Source organism: Aquarana catesbeiana, linkage group LG07 (assembly GCF_042186555.1).
Source record: "Aquarana catesbeiana isolate 2022-GZ linkage group LG07, ASM4218655v1, whole genome shotgun sequence".
In the NCBI taxonomy this organism is placed as follows: Eukaryota; Metazoa; Chordata; class Amphibia; order Anura; family Ranidae; genus Aquarana; species Aquarana catesbeiana.
Genome location: NC_133330.1, coordinates 25,890,960 through 25,907,053, shown reverse-complemented (window position 1 = coordinate 25,907,053; position 16,094 = coordinate 25,890,960). Strand labels below are relative to the sequence as shown.

Sequence of the window (16,094 nt, the reverse complement as noted above, 5' to 3'; positions counted from 1 at the left end):
CATGGATTTTTTCCGAAGGATGTTGGCTCAAACTTGTCCTGCATACACACGGGTCACACAAAGTTGGTCGGAAATTCCGATCGCCAAGAACGCGGTGACGTACAACACGTGCGACGAGCCGAGAAAAATGAAATTCAATAGCCAGCGCGGCTCTTCTGCTTGATTCTGAGCATGCGTGGCACTTTGTGCGTCGGATTTGTGTACACACGATCGGAATTTCCGACAACGGATTTTGTTGTTGGAAAATTTTATAGCAAGCTCTCAAACTTTGTGTGTCGGAAATTTCGATGGAAAATGTGTGATGGAGCCCACACACGGTTGGAATTTCCCACAACAAGGTCCTATCACACATTTTCCATCGGAAAATCCTATTGTGTGTACGGGGCATAATGCTACAAACTATGGGATATTTCTTCTTTTTTTTTTTTTTTAGCGGCGATCAGCAACATACAGCGGGGCTGCGATATTGCGGCGGACAAATCGGACACCTAACTGATACTTTTTGGGGACCAGTGACACTAATACAGTGATCAGTGCTAAAAAAATATGCACTGTCACTGTACTAATGACACTGGCTGGGAAGGGGTTATCATCAGGGGCGACCAAAGATGCCTAAGATGTGCTTTCTCACTGTGGGGGAGGGGCTTTGACTAAGGGAAGGCAAAAGATCAGTGTTCCTGCTTAGCAGAAACACAGGATCAATACCTTCCCGACTGACAGAACAACAATCTGCCTTGTTTGCATAGGCAGATCACTGTTCTGCCTGTGCCCTGCGTAATCGGCGGTCATCAAATCACAGCGTATGTAGAATCACATCGGAAGCGGATCGCCGGCGGCGCACCCCAGACCCGGAAGTGTCAGATCATGTACAGTACTAGGTACGTGATTAGGGGCAGCCCGTCCTTTAAGGGCGCAAGGGCGCCACCCCCTCTATCCACGCCACTCCCTATATGGTTAATGGATAGATTCATGGATAGCATGAATCTATCCACGGCCGCCGCGGCCACCCCCTATTCATGCGTCCGGCCCTTTTCAGGACGCCAGGCGCATGACTTACAGCAGCGGGGTTCTTTTTTTAAGCACCTGATTAGAGACATAGGCTCTAATAGGCTTCGGAGCCCACCCACGTGTGTTAGAAAAGCAAATGAATATTCGCTTTTCTAACACTGAATCGCCTCTCGGCCAATCTGGAAGCGCGGGTCTGATACCTGTTTCCCTATTGGCTGAAAGGTCAGGCGATCCTGTTGGACGCCTAGGAGGAGGAGGGGGGGGGATGCACGGCGGAAGGTTTGGCGCCCCTCCCCCAAAAGAAAAAAACACCAGCCGCCACGGTTTGTGATCTGGCAGAGAGCGCCCTCCCTGTTGCAGTAAATGTACTGCAAATAAATGCAAGCAGTTAAAGTGGCTGTAAACCTCAGACATGAAATATGAAAAAAAGCATATCCCTCTATAGCAGGCGTATGCAATTAGCAGACCTCCAGCTGTTGCAGAACTACAAGTCCCATGAAGAATAGCAAGACTCTGACAGCCACAAGCCTGACACCCAGAGGCAGAGGCATGATGGGACTTGTAGTTTTGCAACAGCTGGAGGTCCGCTAATTGCATATCCCTGCTCTATAGTGTCTCATTCCAGAGCACTAAGTGTTATTTCTGTCTGCTGCCTCCTTCCTTTGCTATCAGCATGAGTCACTTCTGACAAGTTTTCCTGACACCAAGAGATAAAAAGGTGACAGGGGAGGGATCTCCAGCACAGAGCCTGTGATTGACAGCCTCGGCTCTGTTCCTATGAACTGTGTGAAGGGGAGGGGGGGTGCCCCTTCCCTCCAATCAGCTCTCACTGAGCTCTGCAGAGTGTAACTTCAACTCCCTGCCCCCTGCTTTCTGAAAGCTCAGACAAGCTGTATAAATTCTGCACTCTGGATGTAAAGAAGAGAAGGCTGCAGATAAACAGGTACAACGTTTGTAGGAGGATTTGTTTCATCTCTGTGTATCAGTGGAGGCCGATCACTTCACTGGGATACGTTGAAAGGGTCTACAAACAACTTACACTCCCTTGTTCTAAAGAAAAGGTATTTGTGTTGCCCGAAGCGACGGCTTAACCGCCAACCGCCATTTTTCCCCAGCGCCGGGTCTAAAGCGCGGAAAGGATCCAGCTGGAAACTGTCGGCCGTCTTCTTGTTTATAAGCCTTCGCACGACTGAAACAAACACACACTGCGTAAAATAAACTGGAAGCTTTATTGTAGGCTCCAGCTGTTACCCTTTTCATAGCTAACAAATGAAGTGTCCGAAAAAAACTGCACGTCCCCGCTCTACGAAATGTGCGCCAGCCCACCACAGTCACAGGACCGGCAGGACAACAGCGTGATATCCGAACATTTTTGGAACTGCTGGAAAAATTAAAGTACGGGACTTTTCCCCTTCAAAATTTAAAGCAAACCTGTCAGGATAGGCCAGCTAATCATGTCATTTGTAGGACAAGCCCACTTATAATAAATGCAAGCAAATCAAGCAAGTTTTCAGATATCACTTTTCTATTTTTTTTCCTTGCTTCTGCTATCCCTGAACATGTAAGACCAAGAACCATTTAACCGCTTAGCAACCGCTCCACACAGACATACTGCGGCAGGGTGGCCGCTCTGTGCCAGATCTGGTACTTGATTTGACACTTCCGGGTGTGGGGTGCGCGCGCGCGCGGCACCGCCGACCCGCTCACGCTGTGATTGGACACAGCGGGAGCCAATCCTTGTGGTCTTGATGTCCACCGGGACCTGCCGATCGATCAGTAGAAAGGCAGAACGGCGGTCTGCCTATGTAAACAAGGCAGATCGCCGTTCTGTGAGAGGGGATTTGTGCTGACCCTGTGTTCCTGCTAAGCAGAAACACGGAACTTTACATTCCCCCCCCAGTCAAAGCACCTCCCCCCACAGTTAGTAATCATTCCCAAGGAACGTATTTAACCCTTTGATCGCCCCCGATGTTAACCCCTTCCCTGCCAGTGTCATTAGTACAGTGACAGTGCATATTTTTTTTTAGCGCTGATCGCTGTCTTAGTGTCACTGGTCCCCAAAAAGTGTCAGCTAGGTGTCCGCCGCAATATCGCAGTCCTGTTGTATGTTGCTGATTGTCACCAATAGCGCAAATCCCCCAAAGCCCCCCCGGCACAAATCCCTCAGAGACCCCCTACTAGCACAAATTCACTCCAGTCATCCCTCCTAGCACAAACCCCGTACATCCCCTCAAAATATCCCCCCCCCCAGTTCAAATCCTCTCCCTCCCCAAATCCCCCCTCCTAGAACAAATTCTTTAGCTGTCAAATTTCCCACCCCTGAGCATAAATCCTTTCCCCCTCCTAGCACAAATTTCCCCTTCCAGCACTAACCATACCCCCCCCAAATTTCCCCTCCTAGCACAAATTTCCCCAGTCTTCCTTACTAACAGAAATCCTCACCCCCCCTCCTAGCACATCCCCTCAAAATACCCCCACCCCCAGCTTAAATCCTCTCCCTCCCCAAATCCCCCCTCCTAGAACAAATTCTTTAGCTGTCAAATTCCCCCCCCCCCCCCCCCGAGCATAAATCCTTTCCCCCTCCAAATCCCCCCTCCTAGCACAAATTTCCCCTTCCAGCACTAACCATACCCCCCCCCCCCCCAATTTCCCCTCCTAGCACAAATTTCCCCAGTCTTCCTTACTAACAGAAATCCTCACCCCCGCACACCCCCCTCCTAGCACATCCCCTCAAAATACCCCCACCCCCCACCCCCAGCTCAAATCCTTTCCCTCCCCAAATCCTCCCTCCTAGAAAAAAAAATCCTTTACTTGTCAATTTTCCAACCTGAGCATAAATACTTTCTAACGCCAAATCCCCCCCTCCTAGAACAAATCCCCCTAAATTCCCCCTCCTAACACAAATTTCCCCCAGTTGTTCCTACTAACACAAATCCTCACCTCCCAACTTCCCCTCCTAAGCACATCTCCTCAAAATATCCCCCCCCCCCCCAGTTCAAATCCTCTCCCTCCCCAAATCCCCCCTCCTAGAACAAATTCTTTACCCGTCAATGTTCCCCTCTGAGTATAAATCCTTTGCCCCTCCAAATCCCCCCTCCCTGCGCAAATCCCTCAAAGTCCTCCTCCTAGCACAAATCATACCCCCAAATTTCACCTCTTATCACAAATTCTGCCCAGTCTTCCCTACTAGCACAAATCCTCAACCCCCCCCCCTCCACGTCCCCCTCCTAGCACATCCCCTCAAAATACCCCCTTAGCTCAAATCCTCTCCATCCCCAAATCCCCCCTCCTAGGACACATTCTTTACCCCTCAAATTTCCCCTCTGAGCATAAATCCTCTCCCCCTCCAAATCCTCCCTCCCAGCACAAATCATACCCCTCAATTTCACCTTCTATCACAAATCCCCCCCCAGTCATCCCTACTAACACAAATCTTCACCCCCCCACATCCCTCCTCCTAGCACATCCCCTCAAAATCACGCCCCCCACCACGAATCCTGTCCCCAAACTTTGCCTCCTAAAACAAATCTTGTGCCACTTCCGTCCCCAAATTACTCTTCCCAGAACAAATCCTCTCCCCCTCAATCCTCTCCCTTTACAAATACCCCCACCCCCAACTTCCTAGCTCTAATCTTCTTCTCCTCCCCCTTTCTTGCAAAAATACTCTCATACCCAGCATAAGCCCCCCCCATTATGTCCCATGTGCAATGCTTCCCTCACTCAAACACACAGACCTCAGATGCAGCAAGGCAAATACCTGTGAGATGTCCTTCCTCTCGGGCTCCTCAGGCGTGATCTCTGGGAGTTTTCCAGTCAGGTTTTGGGAGGTACATAAATTGCCTACACCTATAGCAGAGGCATTTGTCAACTTTGGTCAGAGCTGTACAGTTTGTTCTTTTTTTCTACAGACACCACTTACCTGCATAGGCAGTTTTTTTTTGGTAAGGGTGAACTATGCCTTTACGCCACTGGCAGCTTTTTTATTTTATATAGAAATAACCAATGGGCAAAATCAACTACCAACCAACCAAATCTTGTTTTATTGGCATGATTACAGTGAAATAAAATCGTATTGGTTGTTATGACTTATTGAGTACTTTATTAATCTTTCATTAGTAAAACAGGGAGCAATGTGCAAACCAATCGTACATCACCGTTCTGTTACCTCACCGCTCTGGACTGCCGAAACCTAAAAGTTAAGGGCTGCCTCTCTAAGTGTGCCCTTGTACACTCTTCAGTCAAGGGATGCCTCTCTGTATATGGCCTTTCCACCTTTCACCCAGGGGTCATCACCTTACTACAGGTATATGTACCCTTTCCCACTCAAGTGAAACTTCCTTTTACATCCTATGTACCAGTGCCTCGTGATATGTGCCCTGTTCCACAATGGACTCATGGGATGCCTCTCTAAATGTGCCCTTGCCCACCCTTCAGTCAAGGGAAGCTTATCTGCATTTGGCCTTTCTACCTTACGCTCAAGAGTTACCTCTCTTTGTGTGCCTCTTTTCCCCCTTCACTCAAGTGTAGCTTCATTTTACATTCTATGTACCAATTCCTCTGGCTATGTGCCCTATTCCATAATTGACTCTCGGATTGCCTCCCTAAATGTGCCCTTGTCCACCCTTCAGTCAAGGTTGCCATTCTGTATTTGGCCTTTCCACCTTTCACTTAAGAGTTGCCTCACTATATGTGCCCTTTTCCCTGCTTCACTTAACATTCTATATAACAATGCATGTGGATACATGCCTTTTTCCACAATTGACTCAAGGGATGGCTCTCTGAATGTGCCCTTGTCCACCCTGGCTCTCTATAAGTGGCCTTTCCACCTTTCACTCATGGGTTGCCTCACTTTACGTGCCCTGTTCCACCCTTCACTCAAGTGAAGCTTCATTTTACATCCTGTTTATTGTTGCCTCTGGATACATGCCCTGTTCCAGAACTGACCCTCCAAATGTGCCCTTGTCTACCCTTCAATCAAGGGATGCTTCTCCATATGCATTTCTTCCACCTTTCACCCAATGGTTGTCTTACTATATGTATGTTTTTTTGCCCTTTATTCAAGTGAAGCTTCACTTTACATTCTAATTAACCATGCCTCTGGATATGGACCCTGTTCCACAATACAGTAAAGGGGTGCCTCTCTAAATGTGCCCCTGTCCACCTTTCAGTCAAAGGATGCCTGTCTGTATGTGGCCTTTCCACCTTTCATCCAAGGGTTGTCTTGCCTTACCCTTTTCCACCCTTCACTCAAGTGAAGCTCCACTTTACATTCTATTTACCAAAGCCTTTGAATGTGTGCCCTGTTCCACATTTCACTTAAGGGACACCTCTTTAAATGTGCCATTGTCCACTCTTCAGTCAAAGGATGTAATGTATGTGGCCTTTCTACATTTCACCCAAAGTTTGCCTTACTATATGTACCTCTTTCCACCCTTTACTCAAGTGAAGCTTCACTGAAAGGTTGACTTACTATATGTGTTCTGTTCCACAGTTCGGTCAAGGGTTACCTTTCTAAATGTACCCTTGTCCATCCTTCGGTCAAGGGATGCTTGTCTGTATGTAGCCCTTCCACCTTTTACTCAAAGGTAGAACTACTATATGTGTTCTGTTCCACAGTTTGGTCAAGGGTTACCTTTCTAAGTGTGCCCTTGATCACCCTTCAGTCAAGGGATGCCTGTCTGTATGTAGCCCTTCCACCTTTTACTCAAAGGTTGACTTAATATATGTGTTCTGTTCCACAGATCGGTCAAGGGTTACCTTTCTAAGTGTGTCCTTTTCTACCCTTTAGTCAAAGGATGCCTATCTATATGTGGCCCTTTCACCTTTCACTCAAAGGTTGACTTAATATATATATGTTCTGTTTCACAGTTCAGTCAAGGGTTACCTTTCTAAGTGTGCCTTTGTCCACCCTTCAGTCAAGGGATGCCTGTCTGTATGTAGCCCTTCCACCTTTTACTCAAAGGTAAAACTACTATATGTGTTCTGTTCCACGGATCAGTCAAGGGTTACCTTTCTAAGTGTGCCCTTTTCTACCCTTTAGTCAAAGGATGCCTATCTGTATGTGGCCCTTTCACCTTTCAGTCAAAGTTTGACTTACTATATGTGTTCTGTTCCACAGTTCGGTCAAGGGTTACCTTTCTAAGTGTGCCCTTGTCCGCCCTTCAGTCAAGGGATGCCTGTCTGTATGTAGCCCTTCCGCCTTTTACTCAAAGGTTGACTTACTATATGTGTTTTGTTCCACAGATCAGTCAAGGGTTACCTTTCTAAGTGTGCCCTTGTCCACCCTTCAGTCAAGGGATGCCTCTCTGTATGTGGCCTTTCCACCTTTCACTCAAGTGAAGCTTCATTTTACATTCTTTTTAACAATGCCTCTGGATACGTGCCTCTACTTGTGCCCTTTACCACTTTTCACAAAAGCGATGCCTTCTAAAATGTGCCCTTTTCCAGCCATGTTCCCGTTAGTGAATTGGCAGCCTGCGTGGTGCACACGATGGCTTCCCAGGGCCTGTTCACATGTTAAGCTGTGAAGGGATCGGATTCCTCAGCCTCTGTCAACTGTTGCTGAAGTTCCCTTGCATTGTGTTATTTTTTGCACCGATATTGTCATTATATTGCCGACGCATACATCCTATTGTGCTTTAATGAGCCGACTATCTTCTACAGACGTACCACATGGATGAAACGTACAGCGTACCATTCACAATGTCAGAACCGCATCCTTTGCGTATTGCAGAAAACCTGGTGCAAATAGCCACTGGCTCTAATTTAAATTGCCTCAATAAAATGAAAGGTTACATTTATTATTTTTGTTTGTTTCTTTTTTTTTTTTTAAGAAAAGTGGAAGAATACATTGACTATCTGTAGTGGATTTAAAATATGTGCAAACTAACGCACATTTACTAAAGTGTCCCTAGAGAGGCTTATGCCTTTTATAGCCAGACTGATTATTTAGACACCACACTCTCTCTCTCTCTCTCTCTCTCTCTCTCTCTCTCTCTCTATATATATATATATATATTCTTTTTTAAACTATAAAACAAATATTGTTGATATATTTTTTCTTTTTACAGTCCTAAATTTACAGTTCTTGGCCTGCGGTGATGTTAAAATCAAATATATTATCCGTAGAAAAATACAGGTTCTTTAAGAAGGTCCTGTTTGTTTGATGTGTGTCCATTTTTATTAACTTGAAAGAACAAATTTCTGTCCTAGGATGATTTTTTGTCACATCAAGGCATGCGGTTCTACTCACTATAAAAACTTGTAGATTCTCGATTTGCCAGGTTTTGACAATCGACTCAACGGTGACTCGAAATTCACTGCAGCTGCCCCTACGTACGGGGAACGGATCACCTGGATTATCCATCCTACATCGGATGGGTTGAATGGACTTGTGGCGAGCCAAGCCACAGAGGTAACATGGCAGTGCTTTAAAAATGGAGCTAGGCTATGGTTTTTTTGGCTACAACCGATATAATATACTGCTCCTCGTTCATATAAAGATTGAGAGTTGAAAAAAAAAAAATTGTGCACTTGTATCCGCCATTAATCCCTCTGTCATAAGAGTCTTTGTAACACCAGCTTCTAAACAGATAAGATCATTCCTTCACGGCATCTGTAAGACATCGGTCAGTCCCATCGCTACACTCCAGCTTTGCTTTCCTCCCCTTTTTGGGCTCTATCCAAGAGTTGTGTATAACTGTCCCCCCAGGAGCGGGGTCTACTTGCAACACTGAAACCACTCTCTTCTTCATCTTATTTTTCAAGACATTGCGGAATTTCTGCCGAGTGAAGGCATACACCAGAGGGTGGAAAATGGTTGTGCCGTAGGCCATGGTGATAAAGCAGATTCGCAGTTTTACCATGAAATCACTGGGCCCCAGACAGAGGATAAGCAGGTTCACAATAGATATGGGGGCCCAGCACAGCAGAAAGGTGGTGATGATAATGAGAGACATCCTAAAGACACGTTTCTGGCGTTCTCTGCGATCCCGGTGGCGTTTCACTGCGCGCCTTAAGGCGATGATGACAGACACAGAAGCCTGTACCCTCATTGGCGGGTTTGGGACAGCAGGAGGAGGAGCCAGTCTCTTGGTTTCCGCCATGGTGCTTTGGTCCGAAGATTTCCTTTTCTTCCTCTTCTTGGTTTTCCGACGTTGGCTCCTCTTAAAATGGTTGCCAATCCTAATGTTGAGGGCCTGAAGAATTTTAGAATAGGTGACCAGCATAACAGCCACCGCTGCAAAGAAGATGGGTATCTGGATGACAAGGTGGTAGTACATACCCACCCCTGTGTGATACTCATTGACACTTACGCAGAGCAAAGTCCGGTTCTGCCAGGTAGCTATGTGATCTGGGTCACCAAAAAACTCCACCTCGAAGAAAGGAATGAAAAAGACCATGAGCGAGACAAACCAGACACAGGACAGTAGTAGCACCATCCTGCTGGGGGTGAGAACCCGATTAGCGGGTCTCACAGAGATATCGTACCTGTCCAGACTGATGACAAGGACATTGATGGCTGTTGCAATGCTACTGAAGGTGACACAGGCCTCATGGAAGCAGCAAACCAGAGCTATGTTCTGCTCTAGAGGAATTAAGATGATGACTATTGTCAGTGGGACACAGATCACACAGATGATGATGTCCAAAACATGAAGGTTCATAGTCACCATGTTGCTGACTGAATCCACAAGGTTGGACTGCATGCAGTAAAGCACGAGGACTGTCAAGTTGCTGCTAAAACCCAATACAATCTCCAACATGAGGAAGCTGGTGAGGGACACCTGAAAGCCCAGCGGGTACGGAAAGTACCAGCTGGCATCGGAACTAGATCCATCGTTAGTTTCCAAGATGGCGGTGTACATATCTGTCTCCTTGGCTGACACCATTCTGTCCTCTGCATAGTCCTAGGAATGAGGAATTTCTTCAGTTCATCCCCCTAAAAGCAAAAGAAAAGAAGTAAACCAATCAGTATATTGATAAATAACATAATTTCAAAAGTTTTCATTGCTATACCCTTAATCTGTTTTTTTTTATCCTTTCAGCTGTTCCAGACTTTACTACCCTTGAACTCTTGTATCAGTTCACAGTCTCATCCACAGCTGTCTGTTGCACGAAAACGGATTGTTCATATATATCTTTATTTAACCATTAACTTTATTTGAAGCAGTATGGCAGCCAAACATTAGATGGTAGCTGAGATACAGTCCCTTAAAAAAGTATTCATACCACTTGAAATTTCCCACATTTTGTCATGTTACAACCAAAAACGTAAATGTATTTTATTGGTATTTTATGTGAAAAAAAAAAATCTGAAAAATGTGGAGTGCATTTGTATTCAGCTCCCTTTACTCTTATACCCCTAACAAAAATCCAGTGGAACCAATTTCCCTCAGAAGTCAGCTAATTAGTAAACAGAGTCCACCTGTGTGTAATTTAATCTCAGTAAAAATGCAGCTGTTCTGTGAAGCCCTCAGAGGTTTGTTAGAGAACCTTAGTAAACAAACAGCAATTGACTCAAGGGATGGCTCTCTGAATGTGCCCTTGTCCACCCTTCAGCCATAGATGGCTCTCTATAAGTGGCCTTTCCACCTTTCACTCATGGGTTGCTTTACTTTACGTGCCCTTATACACCCTTCACTCAAGTGAAGCTTCATTTTACATTCTATTTATTGTTGCCTCTGGATACATGTCCTGTTCCAGAACTGACTCTCCAAATGTGCCCTTGTCTACCCTTCAATCAAGGGATGTTTCTCCATATGGATTTCTTCCACCTTTCACCCAATGGTTGTCTTACTATATGTACATGTTTTAATCAAGTGAAGCTTCACGTTACATTCTATTTAACATTGCCTCTGGATATGGACCCTGTTCCACAACACACTAAAGAGATGCCTCTCTAAATGTGCCCCTGTCCACCTTTCAGTCAAAGGATGCCTGTCTGTATGTGGCCTTTCCACCTTTCAGCCAAGGGTTGCCTTGCCTTACCCTTTTCCACCCTTTATGGAAGAGTGGCAAGAAGAAAGCCATTGTTGAAAGAAAGCCATAAGAAGTCCCATTTGCAGTTTGTGAGAAGCCATGTGGGGGACACAGAAAGCACGTGGAAGAAGGTGCTCTGGTCAGTTGAGACCAAAATTCAACTTTTTGGCCTAAAAGCAAAACGTTATATGTGGCAGAAAACTAACACTGCACATTTCCCTGATAACACCATGGTGGTAACAGTATCATGTTGTGGGGATGGTTTTCTTCATCAGGGACAAGGAAGCTGGTCAGAGTTGATGGGAAGATGGATGGAGTCAAATACAGGACAATCTTAGAAGAAAATCTGTTAGAGTTTGCAAAAGACTTGAGACTGGGGTGGAGGTTCACCTTCCAGCAGGACAACGACCCTAAACATACAGCCAGAGCTACAATGGAATGGTTTAGATCAAAGCATATTCACCTGTTAGAATGGCCCAGTCAAAGTCCAGACCTAAATCCATTTGAGAATCTGTGGCAAGACTTGAAAATTGCTGTTCACAGACGCTCTCCATCCAATCTGACAGAGCTTGAGATATTTTGCAAAGAATAATGGGCAAAAATGTCCCTCTCTAGATATGCAAAGACATACCTAAAAAAGACTTGCAGCTGTAATTGCAGGTAGTTCTACAAAGTATTGACTCAGGGGGGCTGAATATAAATGCACGCCACACTTTTCACATACAGTGCCTTGCAAAAGTATTCACCCCCTTGGCTTTTTACCTATTTTTTTACATTACAGCCTTTAGTTCAATGTTTTTTTAATCTGAATTATTTGTGATGGATCAGAACACAATAGTCTAAGTTGGTGAAGTAAAACTAGAAAAATATATACATAAAACTATTTTTCAGAAATAAAAAACTGATAAATAATATGAAGCCCATAAAAAGCTCTGGTGCAACCAATTAACTTCAGAAGTCACATAATTAGTGAAATGATGTCCACCTGTGTGCAATCTAAGTGTCACATGATCTGTCATTACATATACACACCTTTTTGAAAGGCCCCAGAGGCTGCAACACCTAAGCAAGAGGCACCACTAACCAAACACTGCCATGAAGACCAAGGAACTCTCCAAACAAGTAAGGGAGAATGTTGTTGAGAAGTACAAGTTAGGGTTAGGTTATAAAAAAATATCTAAATCTTTGATGATCCCTAGGAGCACCATCAAATCTATCATAACCAAATGGAAAGAACATGGCACAACAGCAAACCTGCCAAGAGACGGCCGCACACCAAAACTCACAGACCGGGCAAGGAGGGCATTAATCAGAGAGGCGGGACAGAGACCTAAGGTAACCCTGGAGGATCTGCAGAGTTCCACAGCAGAGACTGGAGTATCTGTACATAGGACGACAATAAGCCGTACGCTCCATAGAGTTGGGTTTTATGGCAGAGTGGCCAGAAGAAAGCCATTACTTTCAGCAAAAAACAAAATGGCGCATTTTGAGTTTGCGAAAAGGCATGTGGGAGACTCCCAAAATGTATGGAGGAAGGTGCTCTGGTCTGATGAGACTAAAATTGAACTTTTTGGCCACCAAAGAAAATGCTATGTCTGGCGCAAACCCAACACATCACATCACCCAAAGAACGCCATCCCCACAGTGAAACATGGTGGTGGCAACATCATGCTGTGGGGATGTTTTTCAGCAGTCGGGACTGGGAAACTGGTCGGGTTTGAGGGAAAGATGGATGGTGCTAAATACAGGGATATTCTTCAGCAAAACCTGTACCACTCTGTGTGTGATTTGAGGCTAGGACGGAGGTTCACCTTCCAGCAGGACAATGACCCCAAACACACTGCTAAAGCAACACTTGAGTGGTTTAAGGGGAAACATGTAAATGTGTTGGAATGGCCTAGTCAAAGCCTCCGACCTCAATCCAATAGAAAATCTGTGGTCAGACTTAAAGATTGCTATTCACAAGCGCAAATCATCCAACTTGAAGAAGCTAGAACAGTTTTGCAAGGAGGAATGGGCAAAAATCCCAGTGTTAAGATGTGGCAAGCTCATAGAGACTTATCCAAAGCGACTTGGAGCTGTGATAGCCGCAAAAGGTGGCTCTGCAAAGTATTGACTTTAGGTGGGTGAATAGTTATGCACATTGACCTTTTCTATTATTTGTCCTATTTGTTTTTTGCTTCACAATAAAAAAAAAAACATTTTCAAAGTTGTGGGCATGTTCTCTAAATTAAATGCTGCAAATCCTCAAACAATCCATGTTAATTCCAGGTTGTGAGGCAACAAAGCACAGAAAATGCCAAGGGGGTGAATACTTTTGCAAGGCACTGTAATTATTTATAAAATATTTTGAAAACCATTTATCATTTTCCTTCCACTTCACAATTATGTGCCACTTTGCCTTGGTCTATCACATATAATCCCAATAAAATACATTTTATGAATGCTTTTTATGAATGCTTTTTCAAGGCACTGTACATCTTGTTATTGGAATGTTAAATACAGATTATTGCTGTTATAATGCAAAACTATTACCAGAAAGGTTATGGTGAGGTAGACATGATAAAGGAACCCTCCACCGAGCCAACACGAAGCATATTAGTGTTATTTTAAACAGATAGGAGGAGGAATTTATCAAAAGTGTTGAAGAATCCACAGCAAAATTGTCGCTGTTTGCTCCAGATCTATGTACGTGTTAGAAACAGGTACATAAATCCGTTGGAGGCCCATACAAATTATATACCGGACACTTCTTTCTCAGTGGGCTCCTTCCACAGGGCACTGCGCTCATCATACACGGCTGAAGCATTTCTTAGTGGGGTGGATGGAGCCTGATGGGGAACTGAGGGACTAGTTCCCCATCAAGTTGCCTTTCCAGTGATTGACCGTGCATGGTATTGGGCGGATCCATTCACTCCAAATGCAGCTTCTGAATCTGCCCACTGCCTTCCATTGTAAATCAAAAGCAAGGCCGACCTAATGGTGAACTAACCTCTCAGTTCCCCATCAGGTTTTGTCTATGCAACAGGTGCCTGTGACTGTGTGTCTAGTTCCTAATCAGGTCCACCTCCCCTGTGGTCATTTCCCAAATTACCCATGCTTTACATGGCTTTTTTTGCCTTCCTATGGATCAGTGATGGGTATAGGGCTCTATTTATGGAGGTTTTTTGTCAATTTTTTTCTATTGGCTGAACTAGATGGACTTATGTCTTTCTTTAACATGACTAACTAGGTAACTGTATTTGGATAATAACAAAATGGCGCCCGTCTGCACACCGCCTTGGGATATAGTGAGCTTCCCCTACTAAAAAAATGACTTCAGCTTGGTCTCCTACCCATGGTAGAACCCCCTCTAACATGTTTCGCCCAACAGGGACTTATTCTTAGAGAGTAGGAGACCAAGCTGAAGCCATTTTTTACTAAGAGGAGCTTACTATATGCCAAGGCAGTGTGCAGACAGGCGTCATTTTTTTTGCATCCCTCGATGTGTCTAACGAGCCAGTATTCAGCACGATTAGCACCTGCAAACATTGTGGCCAGTCGACTGTTATAACAGGTTGGGGCATTTGAGTGGTATCATTTTTTTTTTGTATTTTGATAGTGACATCACCACTCTTTCCAGACCCTTAGTTTACATTTAGCTTTTGGCTGGGGAACCTCACGGTCAACAGCTAATTCAGACCGGGGATAGAGCCCTGTGCACAAAATGCCCCACTCTGAGCATCTCTCTACATGCCAGTCCAGAGCTGGTCTGCATTACTGGCAGTTTCCTAATCTGGTAACTGGCAGTAATTATTTATGAACCTGTAGATGCCATATCAACAAGTTAAAGTGGTGGTAGTAAGAACGACCTGAATTTGTTGCACGTGTTGGTAATGTTACCAAAACTGGCACAGATGCTTGCCCGAATTAGGTGCAGGTAGTTTTAAAGGGAGCCACCTTAAGAAAAATGTTGGTAATCCATAAATATTGAATAATTGAATAATGTGTGTATCTTTTCCATCACAAACCACAATACTCAGGATTTATTTGTAACAGTCAGGGGTCATGCTCAGAGACCAGTGGTTATAGCAGTGGAAAGACTCCCACCAACCAGCTGGATAAGTGCAGCAGATCATCCTGGAGGATGACACAGGCTCACCTGAGATCTAAGCACTAACCGGTATTCACCAGAGCTGAGATGGGTTTCGCTGCATGTTAGTACCAGGTTGTGGTCCTCCGGATTGCTCCACCAGGAGGTGAGCAAGCTGGGGTCCAGTAGCAGATGTAGCAGGTAGGGATCAAGCAGAACCATAGTCAGTAAACAAGCCAAAGGTCAGTAACAAGTGGTCGCAAGTTGGGATTAAGCAGAAGCGTAGTCGAGGAACAAGCCAAAGGTCGGTAATGAATGGTAGCAGAGATATGGACGGCAGCAGGAGAGAGCTCAATAATCTGGCAAACAGGAAGTGCAAAGGTATGGCTTAAATAGGAAGTTCATGGGAGGAGCAAAAAGTTCAAGGTTACCCAGAAACAAGGTTTAAGCCAAGATCATTCAAGGAATTGCCCAGGGAGCTGTCCAGCATCCCAGATGGCTCGGCAAGAAGAGACATTGCTAGACACAGTAGAGGTTGGAAGTTCAAACCTAGGTCATGACAATATTTCTCATTTTAGGATAGTAAAAGGACATGCACATCATACCCAGAACTGCAGGTATACAGCCTATGAAACTGTATTTGGGTAATGACATCACCAGTGTCCCTGATCCCTTTGTTTATATTTAGCTTTTGGCCGGGGAATCTCATGGCCAACAGTTGAATGGGGCCAGGGATAGAGCCAATTATCTTGAACAGCATACAACTGTCTGTCTAAGGCTGGCTGGCCATCATCAGTGTAGGGTATAGAAACCATAGCTTCTATGGAGCAGGACTCAGGGGTAGACAAAAAATATATCTAGACGTGGTGTACTATTCAGCCAAGGTACATCTGAGAATGCAGAACGATGTGACTCATTCCATGTAACAGCACTGATGCTTGGTGATTGACCCAGCGCTGTCAAATGGGGAAGGTAGGCCCTTTAAGCCATTTAAAAACTTCAAATGGAGTGAGTTAGGGGTTGCACAGGGAGC

At 45.0% G+C, this 16,094-nt stretch overlaps 1 protein-coding gene across 1 annotated transcript in view; it reads right to left on the bottom strand.

Annotated features, from left to right (window-relative positions):
• Window positions 1-5,053: 5,053 nt before the first annotated feature.
• Window positions 5,054-16,094, bottom strand: part of LOC141102802 (G-protein coupled receptor 22-like) — a 271,406-nt gene continuing 260,365 nt past the window's right edge. The window contains exon 4 of the mRNA XM_073591817.1: window positions 5,054-9,949. Coding sequence (XP_073447918.1) covers window positions 8,607-9,899 — 1,293 coding nt within the window. The 5' untranslated portion in view covers window positions 9,900-9,949 and the 3' untranslated portion in view covers window positions 5,054-8,606. The remainder of the gene's footprint in view (window positions 9,950-16,094) is intronic.